A 17,037-nucleotide genomic window follows, 5' to 3' on the forward strand; every position below is an offset into this window, starting at 1 on the left:
AACATTAGGCACGGTAATACTCGTACTTGCCATTTGTCTGTTATATATTGATATATAGACCACGAGTCAAATTATAATAATTATAACAACAATAATAATTAAATAATTATTACTATAGTATAAAGTTATCTGTCTTAAGATTGTTAGAAATAAAGTATCATATACTATAGTATAATTAATTTAAATATTATTTGTAAATATATTATTTATTATAATAATCTATATATATATTTATATAGTTTAATATCAAGAAAATAAAACTATAAAAGAACCTGATAAAGTCGAGGTTAGAATTTAATTCTATAGCCTTAAGACAGATACGCCCCGCTACGGTGCTAACGGACTCTTCGGCGTCTATCTCCCAGGATACAACGACTTTTCTTCCTTTGGTAGTAGCACTTCAAACCAATGGAATAGGCGAACCGGCTCGGTGTAGTACTCTCTGTTGAACTCAGACTCGGAGACCAGGATTGAACCTTAACTCGGAGACCAGGATTGAACCGAAACTTGGAAACCAAGGTTCGAACCCAATCCAAACCAGTTTAGGTTGAACCTAAACCAGTGGCTGAACCGAACAAAGAAGAATTAGAAGAAGAAATTCAGAAGAAGAGAAGAAGATTTCTGAATTGGTGTACATTGAAATGAACCCAATGATGGGTATTTATAGGCTTGTTGGTGCCTATTCTGAATGGGTGCACCCATAGTCCGAATGGGTGCAACCATTGTTGACCAATCAAAATTAAAAATCTGTTGGTGGTTTTTAATTTGTAAAGGGTGCAACTCTTGGTTCAAAATTAAAACTGAATCCTTTTAATTCTGATCCAGCCCAGCCCTTTAATTTCGTCCAGTCTAGCAAGCAAATAATCCAACTCGGCCATTAATTTAGCCCAGTAAATAGGTCCATTTTGATAAGTCCAGCAACAAAATAAAATACAACCACACAGGCCCATCCCAACTTTGGGTAAAAAGGACCGGACCGGGTCGGTCGGGCGGTAGTTGGTTCGGATCCAGGCTAGCCTAGGTCCTCCCCCTCTTAAAAACTTGGGTGCCCTTGGGCCCAAACCCAAATCCCATACTAGACATATATGTACTCAAGGTTGCTTTGCTACTTTTTCAATGTGGGACAAGCATTTCCCACTTTATTCACACCCATTAAGGCTTTATAAATCACTTACTTTGGAGCCAATTTCTCATTCACCCGGAAACGGATTTGAGAAAATAAATATACCACGTTCATCTTATCGCAGAGAGGAACGCGCTCGTCAATAGATTCGCAAGAAATTCTTAGCGGAATCTTTTTAAAAATCCTTCCAAAGTTTGCATTTTCTAATGCCGTTTCCAACAATTTAAACTAAATTTTTCTCAAAGGTGCTCTAATGTGAAAAAAAGAAAAAAAAAAGGCAGCTAAACCTTAAAACAAAAGCGCCTCGCAAGTGTTAAAAAGGAGAAAAAGCTGTTACATGAAAAAAAAACAAAACCGTCAAACAAACATAACATCACATTCAAAATGGTGAAAGCCACACAAACCCATCTTTTAAAAGAGCATCATTGTATTCTCTAGTTAAAAAAAATCAACCATCTATTTATAAACAGTCAAATTAGGCCTCCTGAAAATAATAATAATAACAATAATAAAAAACCCACCAATATGATTGAATGTGATCCTTCTCGAAGCCTTAAAATGATCAAAATGGATAAAACCCATATGCTAAACACGTTTTTGTTCTTCTTCTTTGTAGAAAATTTGTGCCTCAGGCGACATACGTCGAAATTGTGTCACCTCACCCAGTATCCCCACTCCATTGTCAGCAACCATAGTTGAGTTGGATTCAATACGCCTCGTCTCTAGCAATGGGGATTTTGCTAATATAAGCTTAATAAACTCCAATTCAGGCCTTGTGCCAGAGACAAATTGCATCACCACTTCCCGAAGTTGATTGAAAGCGACATCTGAATGGTCTTGCATTTCCAAAAGTTCTAGAACGGGAGGTGTAGCATCATTTTCTTTGGAAAACAGCTAGAAAGAAAGATGAAAACAGCTCAATTAAATAATATATAGACAATGTAAGAACATTTGAAACAATGAACTGCTATAGCTCACCTGAATTTCAAAATATTCAAAGTTGGGGGAGCTTTTAATCAAGCATAGAGCAAAGGCGAGCTCGGCAATTTCTCCAAAATACAGCTCAAATAGTTCAAGATTTTTAAGGTGGTCTAAGGTAAACGGAAGCCTCTCAGGTACACCATCCACGGTCAAAAACTAAACAAAAGCCAAAAACAGACCTAAGAAACATCATTTTCTTTGCAGACGAATGAATAATTAAAAGCAATGTAGCTACCTTACCGCCACAAAACGATAGCCCAACTGCAAGGTGTCAATTACAGGTAGACAACCAAAAACCTGGGCCATTTCAGGTGCCTCTTTTTCATTGAGATATTGCAAATGGTCAGAACAATCCGATTCAATAAAAAGTTCTTTTAGAAGAGGGGTATTTTTCAAATGAACAGATCCGAACCTGGCACTTATGTTTAAGTACTTGAGGTTAGAAGCGTCAATTTCAATGCACTCGAAATGAGTGGAGCCTGCCAGTGTTACTTTTTCAAGTAGCGGGCAACTAGAAACCAAACTTCCAACATATCTACCAATGCTGACTTGGTCAAATTCTAGACTGACGAGACTACTAAATCCATTAAATGTAAGAGGAGGAATGAATTCACAATTAAAAAAAATTTAGTACTACTAGCCACACCAGAATATATTAGCCCCCAAATTATATTTCTGGTCCGCTATTGATAGCAACCATGAACGGTTTCTGCCTTTCCCTTCACTTACTCAACTTCTTCTTTGCTTCCTTTATGAACCAAATAGGAATCTGCTTCTAAAGATTACGAAGTACCATTTGGCTCTTTGTTATTTTTTTACTCAAGTTTCTTCTTTGCTACCATTTGCAGAGCACTTGCAAAGCATAATTGTGCCATATTACAATCACAATTTGCAACACAGCCCATAAAAAAGTATCATTCTTTTGCATCAACACATACATTTGCATAGGCAAAAATACACATGTAATATCTATATCCATATATTTATATAATCAAACCAATTACATGACACACCACGCATTCATCAATATGGATAAAAAAGGATTTTTGTCATAACAAAGGGTATTTATAAATATTTCAGTACAACAAATATCTCCGTCAATTCTGTAATGGTCGTCAGCAAACGGCAAGAGGTGGTTTAATGCGAATTGTACAAAAATGAAAGTTCAAGTAGCAATTTACGAAATCGTAAAAGTTGAGGTAACAATTTGTTCAAGGATTTACCACGACATTGTTCCATTCTGTTTTCTTGAAATTCACAAACTAAAGATTAACAATCAGTGGCTAAGAAACACAATCAAGAACTGAATTGAATGTTTGAACTTGCTCCAAATTGTTCCGCAAACCAATATCCCTCCTTTTTGTAGGAAAAAAGAAGACTAAGAAGACAATCACATAGACCACTGGACTTAATACATTAATCAGACATGGTTGTACTGAGATTTTAAAGTTAATGAAAAAGAACAAAGTGTCTGTTTTCTTTCTCTGTCTCATAAAAGTCAATAAAACAAATTTCTTCCAAATATAAACGAAACCCAACAACACTATAGTTGAAGAGATGAAACCCATGTGAAAGACACAGAGAATGCATAAGCTGCTGACTTAAAGATACGTAAACCCTAATTTCGTAGTATAGAAAAGAAATAAATATAAAATACCAGAGATTGAAGCGACCAGGGAAAGAGATTCTTTATCTCTTCTTCTTCTTTTACAGTCAAAACAACTCTTGACCGGCGACAAAGAGAAGGGCAAAGGATTGGAAGTTGTAACACAGTCTGACGGAATTTTTTTTTAAGACCCAAAGACTTCGTGGTGCACGGCCAATGGAAAGAGTCTCATTTATATTTACCGAAATAACAAAAGAGTCTCATTTATAACAGGAATGCAAATTTTATCATCCGGAGTAATGTCTCCTATTCGGACAATGATCTTCTTCAAGAAAGGACAATGATCCTCTTCAAGAAAGGAGAGGTCATGCATAATTACTAATTATGATGTAGCATATTTACTAGCGGAAGAATTCAATCCGACCCATGGTTACTCAGAATAAAATCGAAATAAAATAAAATTAAGAAAAAAAAAACTTTTAAAATATAGAAAGTTTCTAAAAACACAAATTTCTTTGCAGAATATTAGGTTCTTTCGTTGCATCATTTTAATAGGATGTAATATTATTAAGTCTCCCAAGTTTAAATCACCCAATTTATTATTTATTTTTTTTATTTATAAAAAACCTACTTGTTTCATATCAAGTTAATATATTTTTCTTTTTATAAAGTAGGTTTTTAAGATTTGGGATGACTCTAGGAAGATGAACAATCTGAAGTAGAACTGTAATGGGTTTATCAGAACTTGTAGGATTTGGCGTGAGATGAGGTGTTAGTTTGCCTAAACTCGCCCAAGTCCCACTCTTAATGATAGACATGTCTATGATTTAGCTTGTAATTTTTTAACGCTCTAAATAAATAATAGGGTCTAAATAAATAATAGGGTCACCAGCGAAAAACACCCATATATTATACATATAGAGTGTATAACCTCCTATGCTTTTTGAAAAGTTCTTAATATTTAATTTTTGAACAAACAATGGTCTGAATGGTGAAAAGATTAAGTGTCCCTCTTTTTTTTTTTTTCCTTTTTTTTTTTTTTTTTTCTTTTTTTCCTCCTTATAGATAAGGGCATTATTGGAAGATAAAAGAGTATTTAAAAAAAAATTATATGTTAAAAATGTCATGTAAGTTTGTAACCAAATTATGACCTCAAACACTTCTTTGATAATTTTTTCAAACTTACTTATATATCCAAAAAAAACTTTAGGGGTAATATTTGCCCAAAATTTAAAGTGTCCTTTGGTTTTTTTTTTTAAGTGTTCTTTTTTTTTTTTTTTTTTTTTTTTTGTTTTGTTTTATTACAAAGCTTAAACTACTTGAGTAGATAAGATTCAGATCTCATCTAACCGGTTAGAAGTTGTTGTCTAACGGTTACTAAAATGCAAATGATTGAGGACATTATTTTGGCTTAGTTCAACTAATCGGTTACAAGCTTCTTCCTAACCGGTTACATCATTCAATGTTGAAAGGAGTCCTTAATGCATCTACTCGGTTAGAAGGTTCTTCCTAACCGGTTACAACAGAGGCATTTCGAAGTGACACCTTTCTGTCTCAGTGCAGCTACTCGGTTACAAAGATATTCCTAACCGGTTACATGGTCATCAGAAATTGTTGATAGTTTTTCAGACAGTTCAACTGGACAGTTTTTGTAAAGGACTTTTACATACACCTTATTTTCAAGTAAATGTCTTTACAGTATTTATATGTCCATTTACTTTAAGTTTACAATGTAAATAAGGAAGTACACCCCATTTGGATTCAATAAAATATATAAGAAAATTGAAATCCAATTAAATCAAAATGTAGAAATTCAGTTTTAGTACAAATTTGGATTTTTGACAGTTTTGATAAAAATGAATTCTCATGTAGACCAATGTAGAATGAATGAAAAAATCCTATAAAATCAGTTTAGGCTATTTGATATATAAAGAGTTATTATCGGGAAAAATTATTTTGAAATAATCATTATTTCAAAAATCTATTTTTCACACTTAGCCATTTTTCATACTTTACCAAAAAGACAGTTTTTTCATCAGGTAGATATTCGGTCCTAAAGTCAGTTACCAAGTCATTGTAATGAAGGCTTTATAGATGAGTAAATATGTTCTAATCCTTAGCATTTACTTTCTAGAGACCAAAGTGAATCATGTAATTGATGTGCATGGTCTTAACATTTCTAGCACAAGTGATGAGTTCTTTCAAAGCTTAAGCAAGCTTGAACTAACTCATTCTTTAGCAATGACTTCATGTGTCTATTATATATGTAAATAAAGTGTATAGTCTATTGCTAATGGTCATAGGAACTTATGAATGATGTAATGACATGCATGGTCCTATAGAGATGAGCTTAAAAAAGATTCATAAATACTTTGACATTTAATCACAAACACTCACCATTCTATCTACCCCTTTCTTCAAGCTTTGTCCATGATCTTTAGGCTTTGAGGTATCCTTGTTTTCATCATTTCTTTGAGTTGATTTCTTCCTCGTTGTAGTCCAAACTATCTTTGGATCGACTTTGCATTTGGCTTCTTGCAACTTCAAGTCTTGTTTGTATTCATTTCTTTCCTTGATGTGATCTTGAGGAATGGAATACTTGGAATGATCTTTATAGCTTCATTGAGGTCATTCTTTGAATATGAATAATCTATATAATACTCAATGTAAACATTAGTCCTTAAACACCATTAATGGTTTGTTATCATCAAAACATCTAGATTGTTAATGGATGAAACCTTAAGGTCAATATTATGTTTGGTATTGTTTTGTTGAAATTTATTGTTTTAGGTTTTAATCTTGCTTTTCAAAAGTTATACAGACTGGAAATGCATTATGGTAGTTAGTTTGGTAGTACAGAATTAAGTCCATATTTTTGTGGGTCTGTTGAGATATATGAGGGTATAGACAGTGATCTCATGTTAATGATAGAACTTACATACATGATAGGTTTGCTTTGTTGTCCTACTACAACAAGTAAACTATCTACAGGTCTTACATTGATGGGAGTTTACAAGAGTTAAAAACTGACAGGGATGTCATTGACATGTTCGAACACAACCAAAGGTTTTCCCTAATTAAAATATATATGGTGTCAATTACTGAAGAAGGAAATGCAGAAGGTGAGAATAATGGAGATAGATTAGCAGAGGTTCCTGCAATAGCAACTGAAGATGATAGTCATTTTGATATGCCTGAAATTGAAGATGAAGATGACAATGCTTTTTATATGCCTGAAAGTGAAAATGCAGATGACAATGATTTTGATCTGCCTGAAAGTGAAGATGACAGTGATGTTGATAGAAACGGAAATGAAATTGAGGATGAGGATCTGAATGGTAATGATATTGAAGATGTGAATGATGAATATTACAATGACAATGTTTTGTTAGACTTTTATGAAGAAACTTTTATGATAGATGAGGAGGTTGATGAAGTAAGAAATAACGAAGATGCAACTGAGGTGAATGAGGTTACAAATGATGAAGAACCTGAGATTGAATCTGATAAGGATGATGACAGTTATCAAGCTTCTGAATATGCACTAAGTGAGGAGTTGATGAGTTTGGTATACTCAAGTGGTGAAGAATGTGAGGATGATGCCACAAGTGGCCTATCTTATCCAAATTTCAGTGTTCATATAGACCTGGGGAAAAAAAAACTTGAAATAGGCATGAAGTTTGGTTCTCCAGCAGAATTTAGAGAAGCAGTAAGGGATACAGCTATAAAAGGCAAGTTTGACCTATCATTTGTGAAGAATGATGGAGATAGAGTCATAGTGGTATGCAAGGCTAAATTTGGGTGGATGATTCATGCCTCTGAAAATGGTGAAGATAAATCATTCCAAATAAAGACATTTAATAATACTCCCAATTGTACTAGTGTAAGGCACAACAGTCAACTAATATATAGTTATTTACAAAACATTATACTGAAAAGATTATGGCTAATCCAAATTACTCATTGAAAGGTTTTGTGCAGACAGTTGAAAGTGAATTTAATGTTGAAGTGACAAAAAAAAAGGTGGCTAGAGCAAAGAAGTTGGCTTTACTAATGATTAAAGGTGATTATTCAAAGCAATTTGCAAGAGCTAGGGACTACTGTGCCTTAATCCTAGAAACAAATCCTAGGAGTGTTGTTAATGTAAGAACAATACCCTATAGTGATGATGGTACTTCATTCTATATGTTGTTTTATTCCCTAGAGGCTATGTGGAAAAGATTCTTAGAGGGTTGTAGACCATTTATTGGTCTAGATGGATGTTTCTTGAAAGGACCTTATGGGGGACACTTATTGTGTACTGTTGGTAGGGATGGCAACAATGGCTTTTATCTAATTGAAATTGGTTGTGTTGAGGCAGAATGCAAGGACTCTTGGGGATGGTTCTTAGATGAATTGATGGCTTTAGTTGGCAATTATCAGAAGTACACATTTATCTTAGATCGACAGAAGGTATACATGTTTATCTTTCGATGTATATGGTCATTTATTATCTTACTTTAATATTTTACATATTTTGTAATTTTTTGTTCTCTGATTTTTAGGGTCTACTTGAGGTATTTGAGCATAAATATCCTGGAGCAGAATTAGGTTCTGTATTAAACACATGTATGACAATTTCAGGCAGAAATACAAAAAGCAGAATACTAAGGAACATATTCTGGAATGCATCCACAACATACACAGAATCTGATTTTGTGCTACATATGCAAGAGATGAAGACAGTTAACAAGGATGCACATGACTGGTTAATGAAGATTCCCTTAAAGGTTTGGGCAAGGTCAGCATACACTACAAAGAGTAGGAATATCTTATATGTAACTAACATGTGTGAGTCATTCAAAAGCTACATTGGGAAGGCAAGGGAAAAGTTTTTAATTTACATATTTGAGAAGATTAGAAAATAATTGATACTAAGGTATCAAAGCAATAGAGAGATGATGGATAAGGTTAAGGGACTGTTGTGTCCAAAAATTAAAAAGAAATTGGATAAAATTTCTGAAGATGTCAGAAGACTATGTGTGAGTTATGCAGGGAATGACAAGTATGAGGTGGAAAACATGACATGGAATGAAGCTGGGGTTAGTGATTATGTGAATCTTGCTACAAGAACTTGTTTATGTAAGTATTAGGATATAACTGGCATGCCTTGCAAACGTGCAGTGGTAGTAATTTTGGATAGGAGGTTTGATCCAGAACTATTTGTTCACCCTTCTTACTATAGAGAGACATACTTGAAGTCTTATAGATATGTCATAACTCCAGTGTCTTTAAAGAATCTGAAAAGAAAAGTTGGTATTGCTCCAATATTGCCACCACCCCCACCACCTCATAGGACTAGACGTGGAAGACCTAAAAAGATAAGGAAAAGAGGTCCAGATGAAAGTAAGTCAAAAAGTCCAGTGGTGAAGAGGTCAAAAATGAGATGCACTAAATGTCTTGTCTTGGGTCATAATGTAAGGACTTGTAAAGCATTTGAGCAAGCTGCAAGACAACCAAAAGGTAAAGGTGGAAGACCGAGACTAGTAAGAGGCACAGGTGGTGTAGGTGGTAGTAAAGATGAAACTGTTGCTAGCAGGAGTGGGAGGAATTATACTACAGAAGGTGGGAGATCTGCTAACAGAGGTGGTGGGAAAGCTAACAGAGGTGGTGTGAGAGTTAACAGAGTTGCTACTAGGGGTGGTAGTGGTGTTCAGATAAGTGGTGGTGTTCACATAGGTGGTGGTGGCAGACCTGCTAGAGGTGGTAGCAGTGGTGGCACAGCTGCTAGAGATGGTGGCAGTGGTGGCACAACTGGCAGAGGTGTTGGCAGTGCTACTAGAGGTGGTGGCAGTGGTGGCAGAGCTGATAGAGGTGGTGGCAGAACTGGTAACAGATCTGTTGTACTTCATTCAGAGGTAAAAATTATATTTTTTTATTTCATATTTATTATACATTATAAACACATGTAGGTTGACATTTATTGCTTTATTTAATAGCCATTAACATCCACCCAATATTATGGTCTTGGTCTTGGTCTTGGTTTTGGTCTTGGTGGAAGAGCTATTGTTGGTCATTCAGAGGTATTATTATTCAACCTCTTATTATTTTATTTTACATGACATGAAACGAAACTGAACTAACAAATACTTTCCATCCATTGAATAGGCATCAACATCCACCCAATATGAAGTGGTTTATATGGACTTTCCATCCACACTTAACACACAAGAATGATAGCATGTTGATGAAAGTGGTAGTAGCTTTTTTGTGCAGCTTTTTTGGTAGACAAATTGAAGAAATGGTTGACTGCATATTACTATTTTCTTATATTTTTAATGTAAAGCTAAGTAATGACAGTGGTGGGTATTTTGTACTAATGGTGTAATGTGGATGGTTTATTTTGGATAATAATGGTTTTTTTAATGTATGACTATTTTGGACAGTGAATGTGTTGGTTTATTTGACAATGCATGGCAGTGTAATGACAGTGGATGTTTTTAATGTATGGCTATTTTGGATAGTGAATGTGTTGGTTTATTTGACAATGCATGGCAATGTAATGACAGTGACTGTTTTTAATGTATGGCTATTTTGGATAGTGAATGTGTTGGTTTTTTTGACAATGTAATGACAGTGAATGTTTTTAATGTGATACCCCTAGATTTCCGGATGCGGGTTGGCTAGGCCCACGCCCGATTACCTGAGGATATCAAACAAATTAGCAATTAACGAACACAGAGTACAATTTTAAAGTAAATAAGAATAAATAAAATTTGCTGAATAGAAAACTAAAATGATAATCCATTGAATGAAATCCCGAAATAAAATTTCATTAATAAACAACCTTTATGATACAACTGATCTTCCATATACAACTCGGGAATCCATCTAGTGGACCCCTAAATAAAAATCTCAACTGAAACGTAAACAACTGACATAAAACCAAATACTAAAATATGAAAGGACATCCTACGTCGTCGGTGGAATGAATGATAATCCCTGCACAGCACGATCAAGCCTAAGACTGGAACCGTCCGATACCGAAAAAATAAGAGTGGGTTAGGCCCACGAACAAGTTCTAATCTAACTGCAATCCATACAGTGACCCGATACGCAGATACACCTAAATACCTCACAATATCTATCTAGTCCATACATAAATATATCCACACTAGAGGACCTTCACTGGACTATAATGGGGTCTCAACCTGAGTAGAAGGCAACATGCAAAAACGCACCCAAAGGTGGGCATGAATACCTAGACCTAACAGGGTACACCTCAACCATCATATCCAGCTATGCATCCCGATGCATATACGCTCCCTAACCAACGACTCTGAGACTCATGCCCATATCGTGGTGCCATAACATATATATAAAGTCCGTCTAACCCAAGGTATGCCATTTTATTGTTTATTGAATTGACATAAGAATTTTAATCCAGTTTAGTCATTCAACTTAATCAGTCGATCTGACTTAAACACAATCAACATTTAATCCAGGTAGTCATTCAACTTAATCAGTCGATCCGACTACACACAAACACAATTAATCCAGATAGTCTTTCAACTTAATCAGTCGATCTGACTAAACAAGGTTTAGGATTCAATATTTTACAATCCTTCCCTTAAATCCAATAGGTTAGGTTTATGCGTTTTGAGCTAAACCATCCCTAGTATGACATCGTCCCATACCGGTTCATACCATCCTCCACAACCATGTAATTAACAGAATCTATTAATTCAGCAATTAAAATTCCACATATATATATAATCGTTTAGCGATTTATAATCCAAAACCAATATCCAAGTATTTGTAATTAAATCCAAGCATTTAAACCATATAGTTGTAAGGAATGATTTCATAATTCAACCACTAACATCCAGAGCCTGCATAGATCACATCTAACACATCAATGACCCTATAATATATTTAAAACCATTTTATAAATATATTAAATCCCACTGGAATGCCTAAAAATAAGCTTAAATATTTAAAACTTCATCTATCCACTAACCGTATACAATGTACATAAGTGTTATACAGTTTGATCCGTTAATTTAGAATTAACCTTAAATCAATTTAGGGTCTTAATAACACCCAAAAATTAACTATTTAATCCCTCTGTGAAGTCTCATTAAATTTCTAAAATTTAATCAAGCCATTTAGTTCCTTTCTTCTGTTAGTAGCATACACCGTTGTATATTTTTACACTGCTACATCCTTTGTCTTAGAGACTTAAACTATGCAACAATAAGTTTAATAACACTTAGAATTAACTACTTAGATCCTCTGTTAAGTCCTTACAGTTCATTAGAATCACTCAGAAGCTCAAACAGTGCTTAAAACACCAAACAGAGCCCTAGAAAACACTTTCCGGACGTAAAACAAATTGGAGCAGGCTCTTGGAATGGAAGAGCCGGCTCTTCCCCTATTGGAGCCGGCTCTTGGAATGGAAGAGCCGGCTCTTCCCCTATTGGAGCCGGCTCTTGGAATGGAGGAGCTGGCTCTTGCTGAAGGGGAGCCGGCTCTTGACTTTCTATAGCCGGCTCTCTCCCTCTTGAGAGCCTCCAGTTCATCTCTGCTCCGTTTCCGTCAATCTGCTCCTTCTCCGATCAATTCCTACCCCTCTGTTGGTTTCTTAAACTGATCTTAAGGATCTAATACCCTCCTAATAGCATCCCCAGGGTTTGATTATAGCAATTTAAATCAATTACAAAGCTTAAGTTTGCTACCCAACTTAACATGCTGTTAGTCTGAACACTTGAACCATGTGCAAATTGAAACAGAACGGATTGCAACAAGTAATTAAAATAGAATAATAGCATCCCTATGAGTTTTATATACCCCAGTAGCATTCTTATACTTTGTTTACAGTAGTTTAAATTAACTACAAAAATTAAAGTTACAACATGCTTAAAAGGCAGAAAACTGGAACCAGTGTTACATGCTTTGTAACAGATTTGTTTTAAGGCAAACATATCATCAATGAAAAATATATATAAACACGTAAGTTCCAATTACTGATTAGTTAAACCCTAGAGATTATCTAGGTGTACAGAACACGGCCCAAAGGGAAAGAGGAAGATAGAACTTGCCTTTCGGTTCCGATTTGAAACCTTTCAACGTCGTCTTCCTCCTAGACTTTCCGGTGACCACTGCAACACTGTCTAGCCTCCTATTAACTCTGCCCTTTCCTTCTCCTAGGTTTGGCCTTGAAACCTCAGTCGAGAACTCACAATTTGCTCTGTTATCTCAAACCTTACTCTGTATCTCTCTGTGTTTTGCAGAATCCTCTACGTGTATATGCTATGTGATATATCGTAAAACCCTAGCTTAACGCATAATGGTGTATTTATAAACTAAATACTAAAACCCTAATCCTTGTCACATTGAGATAGAGCCCTAAACTTAATCCGAGTTGGCCCATAACAAAAACCTACAATTAAATTCCATTTAATAAAACAATAATAAATCAATTAAATCAAATTATCCAATTAATTCAATTAATGCAAATAATGTTAAATAATTCAACTAAGACAATTAAACCAAAATAATAAATGCAAATAAATAATTAACAAATAAATCAATTAATACACACAAATAAACAATTTGCCACATAAGCATTTATTCATAAAATTAATAAATAAAATAAAAATGCACATAAAATAACATTTAAATTCCAATTTTATCCCTTTTTAAAGTAGGGGTATTACATTTAATGTATAGCTATTTTGGACAGTGAAGCTGTTGGTTTGAATATATGTATGCAACTTTACCTTAAATGCACTTTTGGCAAATTGTAACTTGTCACTTTGATTTTGTTCATGCAATTCGAAACACAAGACTCGACACTTACAATTCTATAATTTAACTTCAACATACATTTTTATTCATGTACTTAACAATTCAGAAAGTACATTGCATACACACTTCATGCGGCTTCAAAATATATTTTGCATACACAGCTTCATATTAAAACCAACTGACTACTTTCTTCCTAAAGCTATTATACATGCAACAACACAGAACATAACAACTGTTATAACTAATTGCTTCAGAATTTTTTGGATTTCTTCCATACTTTTTCCCATTGCTTCCAAACGGGAACTAACTGTATCATATCGGAACTTCAATTATGCTATTTCACTAAACTTGCTTTCATCTACTTCAGTATATGCTGGCATTATACAAATCGGATCACACCATGCCCATAAAAAGCATTTTTTTGTACCATAAGACTAGTATATCCTCCCTTTGTTGTTATACTCATCTGAACCTATAACTTTTACTACAGCTGGATAACCACAACCACATATTATGTTATTATACTTGAGATCTTGCCGATTAACAGATTGTGTGCTCGAAGAAGACATTTGGGTTCTCTGATTGCAATTTAGGGCTTCTAAATAGGTCACACAGTGGCTACGATTTTGGGCTTCAAATAATCAATTAGGACTTCAATACATCGATTAGGGCTTCAAATCATCAATTGGAGAATTTAATAGATAAATTAGGGCTTATGCTACTGCTGCTATGGAGAATCTTCAAACCACTTCAATCACAGACAAGAACAAGAAAAGACAAGAGCGAAGAGAGAAGAAGGCACTTAATGAAGAGATAAGAGAGAAGACGGTAAGTTAACAAAGAGAAAAGTGATAGCAACGAACGAGAGAAGAGATCTTCTATGGCGGCAATCCTCACTAACCAGTGCAACGACAGAGAAGGAAGGAGATAACAAACCTTAAACAATGCATAACCGAGGGGGTGGGGTTAAATAACAAACCTGAAGGGTTTTTTCATCATTTCCATACAACAAGGGTACGTTCGTCATTATATTGGGGTATCTGGTGCACGCGACGCTTAAGTGATAAGAAGACATTAGTTTTAGATAGTCAACTAATGGGGAGGGGGTCATATGATATATTTTAAAATACGTTGAAGGATTTTATGATAGTTTTCGTACTCGAGGGGGTTAGTAGATAGTTTTTGAAAACAAGAGGGGGGTTTTTAGATTTTAACTCTTTAATCTAATGGTCACTATAGAAAGTGCGGAAGAATTTTCTTGCTCCACAGGGAGCAAGAGATCACTACTCTCTCTCTCTCTCTCTCTCTATATATATATATATATAATAGTAAGAGTAGTAATAATGGGGACACGTGGGGCTCTATCAAACAAAAGTAGGAATGGAAAAAGTGGAAGTGAAAGGTACTTACATGTGCATGCATCAAGATTTGAGATTTGAATGGAAAATGAGGTGGAAGACTTTCGAAAAACACCTTTGGAGCAAATGAATTTTTGCACTGAATGATGAGTATTTGCATTGAATGAAGACTATTTGCAGCCCAACTTTTGAAAAAGACTCTTTGAAGCAAATGAGTTTTTGCACTGAATGATGACTATTTGCATCGAATGAAGACTATCTGCAACCCAGCTTGATGTAAAATCACTATATAAATGTATGAAGAATGAGGCGGAGGTGAGAGTACGTTTGTTTGAGCATAAAATATTTTTTTAAAAAATATCTTTTGAATTTTTTAATATTTGATAATTTTAAATTTTAAAAAATATCTTTTACTAAAAAAATTTAATTTTTCAAAACTTAACCAAAATAACTTATCAATTAATCTTTCTAAAGTTGTTTTCCTAACTTATCAAAAATGTAAATCAAATACATAAAAAAGTTATATAGTAACCAAAAAACAGTCTAGGGAGAGTTTAAAGAGAGAAAGATGACGTTTAGAAGAGAAAGAAATGAGCTATTAAACAAAAAAAGGGTTTTTAAAGAGAGAAAGAGAGGAACCATTTAAATGTGCTATAGTAACCAGAAACCAAAAAAAAAAATTATTAAGAGAAGAGCTAATAAACCTAATACCTTTTGTGGGGCGAGAGACACAATTTCTTCAATTTGCTTTTATTATTATATTTTTTTTGTTATCATTATTATTTTATTAGCTTAGTGATTAACTTATGTCTAAAATACTTTCTAAAACCTTAAAAAGTGACACGTGAAGTGAAGGAAAAAAAAAAACACATCGCTTGTTGCAATTGATGATAGAGAGAGACTTGTTTAACTTTTCTTATCATTTTTTTTCAAAAATTAATTGATTATTTTTTTATATTGTTTGTCAAATAATTATTATTGCTGGTATCAAAATAATAGGATCAATTGATAGGCTTAGAAAAATTGAATAATTAATGATTCAAATAAGAATTTTAATCTTAATTCAAAAATATTTTTAAAAGTGTGACAACAAAAAGAAATTGAAAAATATTTTCAAAACCTTTACGAAATACTAAAAAATAAAAAAAACATTTTACATGAAAAAATATTATATATCACTTCTTCAACTTTTAGGGCTTTGCTTATATTCTCTTTGATAGGTAGTACATAATTTATATAGGTAAATTGTACTCATACCCTCTGAAATTTGCCATAATAACAATCATGTATAAATTTGCCTCTTTTTTCTTTTGAGCAATGCGATCTTCCCAAAAGAGCAATGCCGCCTCCTCAAGTTTGATAAAATTAATAAAGCTACCCCATCGCCTAACACAAGCTAAAATGACTTAATTACTCTTTAAATTCTGAATTAAATTATTTGAATTATAAAATTATCTTTTTAACCTTTTTAAACTAAAGCCATCACTACTTAATCTTAACACCATGACCACCTCATCTTCCCCTCTTCAATTATTTTCTCATATATATATATATATATAAGCCTATGCACACAGAGAAAAATCCTTTCCATTCGCATCTCACTGGAAAGTGCCCAGTGGTGGGCCATTTGGCTGATGTGGCAAAGGTGGTAAAATGTGTAGGTACTGTAGTTTTTCTTATACCATTTATATACATACTTGTTTATAATACTACGTATCTTCTACCCTTTCTGTACCTAATGCATCATTTCAGTTTCAATTTGAAATTCCCCCTAAAATGAAAATTGAGCTTGCCCCCCAAAACTGCCATATATATACTAATTCTGAAATATCCCTCTCTCTCTAACATCCAAACTGAACTCCTTTATCAAGTGTAACCGAGAAACAAGGCAACCGAGACATAAAGATAAAGATTTTAGAGAAAAAGAAGCTGAATGAGGATGTTTTCTGGAAAGCAAAGGATCTCCCTATTCAAAGAAGCTCCGAGAAGGGGAATCTGACTATTTTGGAAGGCAAAGGATCTCCCTGTTCAAAGAAGCTCCAAGAAGGAGAGATTCCCCCCAAAAAAATTCAGTCCGGCGAGAAGCTGAAGCTCCGATCATCCAGTCCGGCGTAATTTATACATCTTTTCTATGCACGTATTATTGCATCTTTCCAAAATCGTATTTGAGTTTCAATTTT

The 17,037-nt window shown here is 34.2% G+C and overlaps 2 protein-coding genes across 3 annotated transcripts in view; both read right to left on the bottom strand.

The window, feature by feature from the left end:
* LOC132294716 (F-box/FBD/LRR-repeat protein At1g13570-like) overlaps positions 1-17,037 on the bottom strand; it is an 88,011-nt gene that overhangs the window by 36,132 nt on the left and 34,842 nt on the right. The window contains exon 1 of one of the 2 annotated variants that reach the window (XM_059792679.1): positions 3,762-3,767. The exons of the other annotated variant lie outside the window; for it this stretch is intronic. The gene's annotated coding sequence lies outside the window, so the exon portion shown is untranslated. Of the gene's footprint in view, positions 1-3,761; positions 3,768-17,037 lie in introns of those variants that run through there. 2 annotated transcript variants of the gene reach the window in all.
* LOC132296056 (F-box/FBD/LRR-repeat protein At1g13570-like) lies at positions 1,709-4,083 on the bottom strand. The gene is made up of 4 exons (XM_059794303.1): positions 3,953-4,083; positions 2,345-2,678; positions 2,102-2,260; positions 1,709-2,017 (listed from the first exon to the last, which is right to left on the bottom strand). The coding sequence occupies exons 1-4, from the start codon at positions 4,081-4,083 to the stop codon at positions 1,709-1,711; spliced, it is 933 nt and encodes a 310-aa protein (XP_059650286.1).

This window comes from Cornus florida, unplaced genomic scaffold (assembly GCF_030987335.1).
Source record: "Cornus florida cultivar Cherokee Brave unplaced genomic scaffold, ASM3098733v1 CherokeeBrave_3.0.0_Hap2_Chr02, whole genome shotgun sequence".
Taxonomy (NCBI): Eukaryota; Viridiplantae; Streptophyta; class Magnoliopsida; order Cornales; family Cornaceae; genus Cornus; species Cornus florida.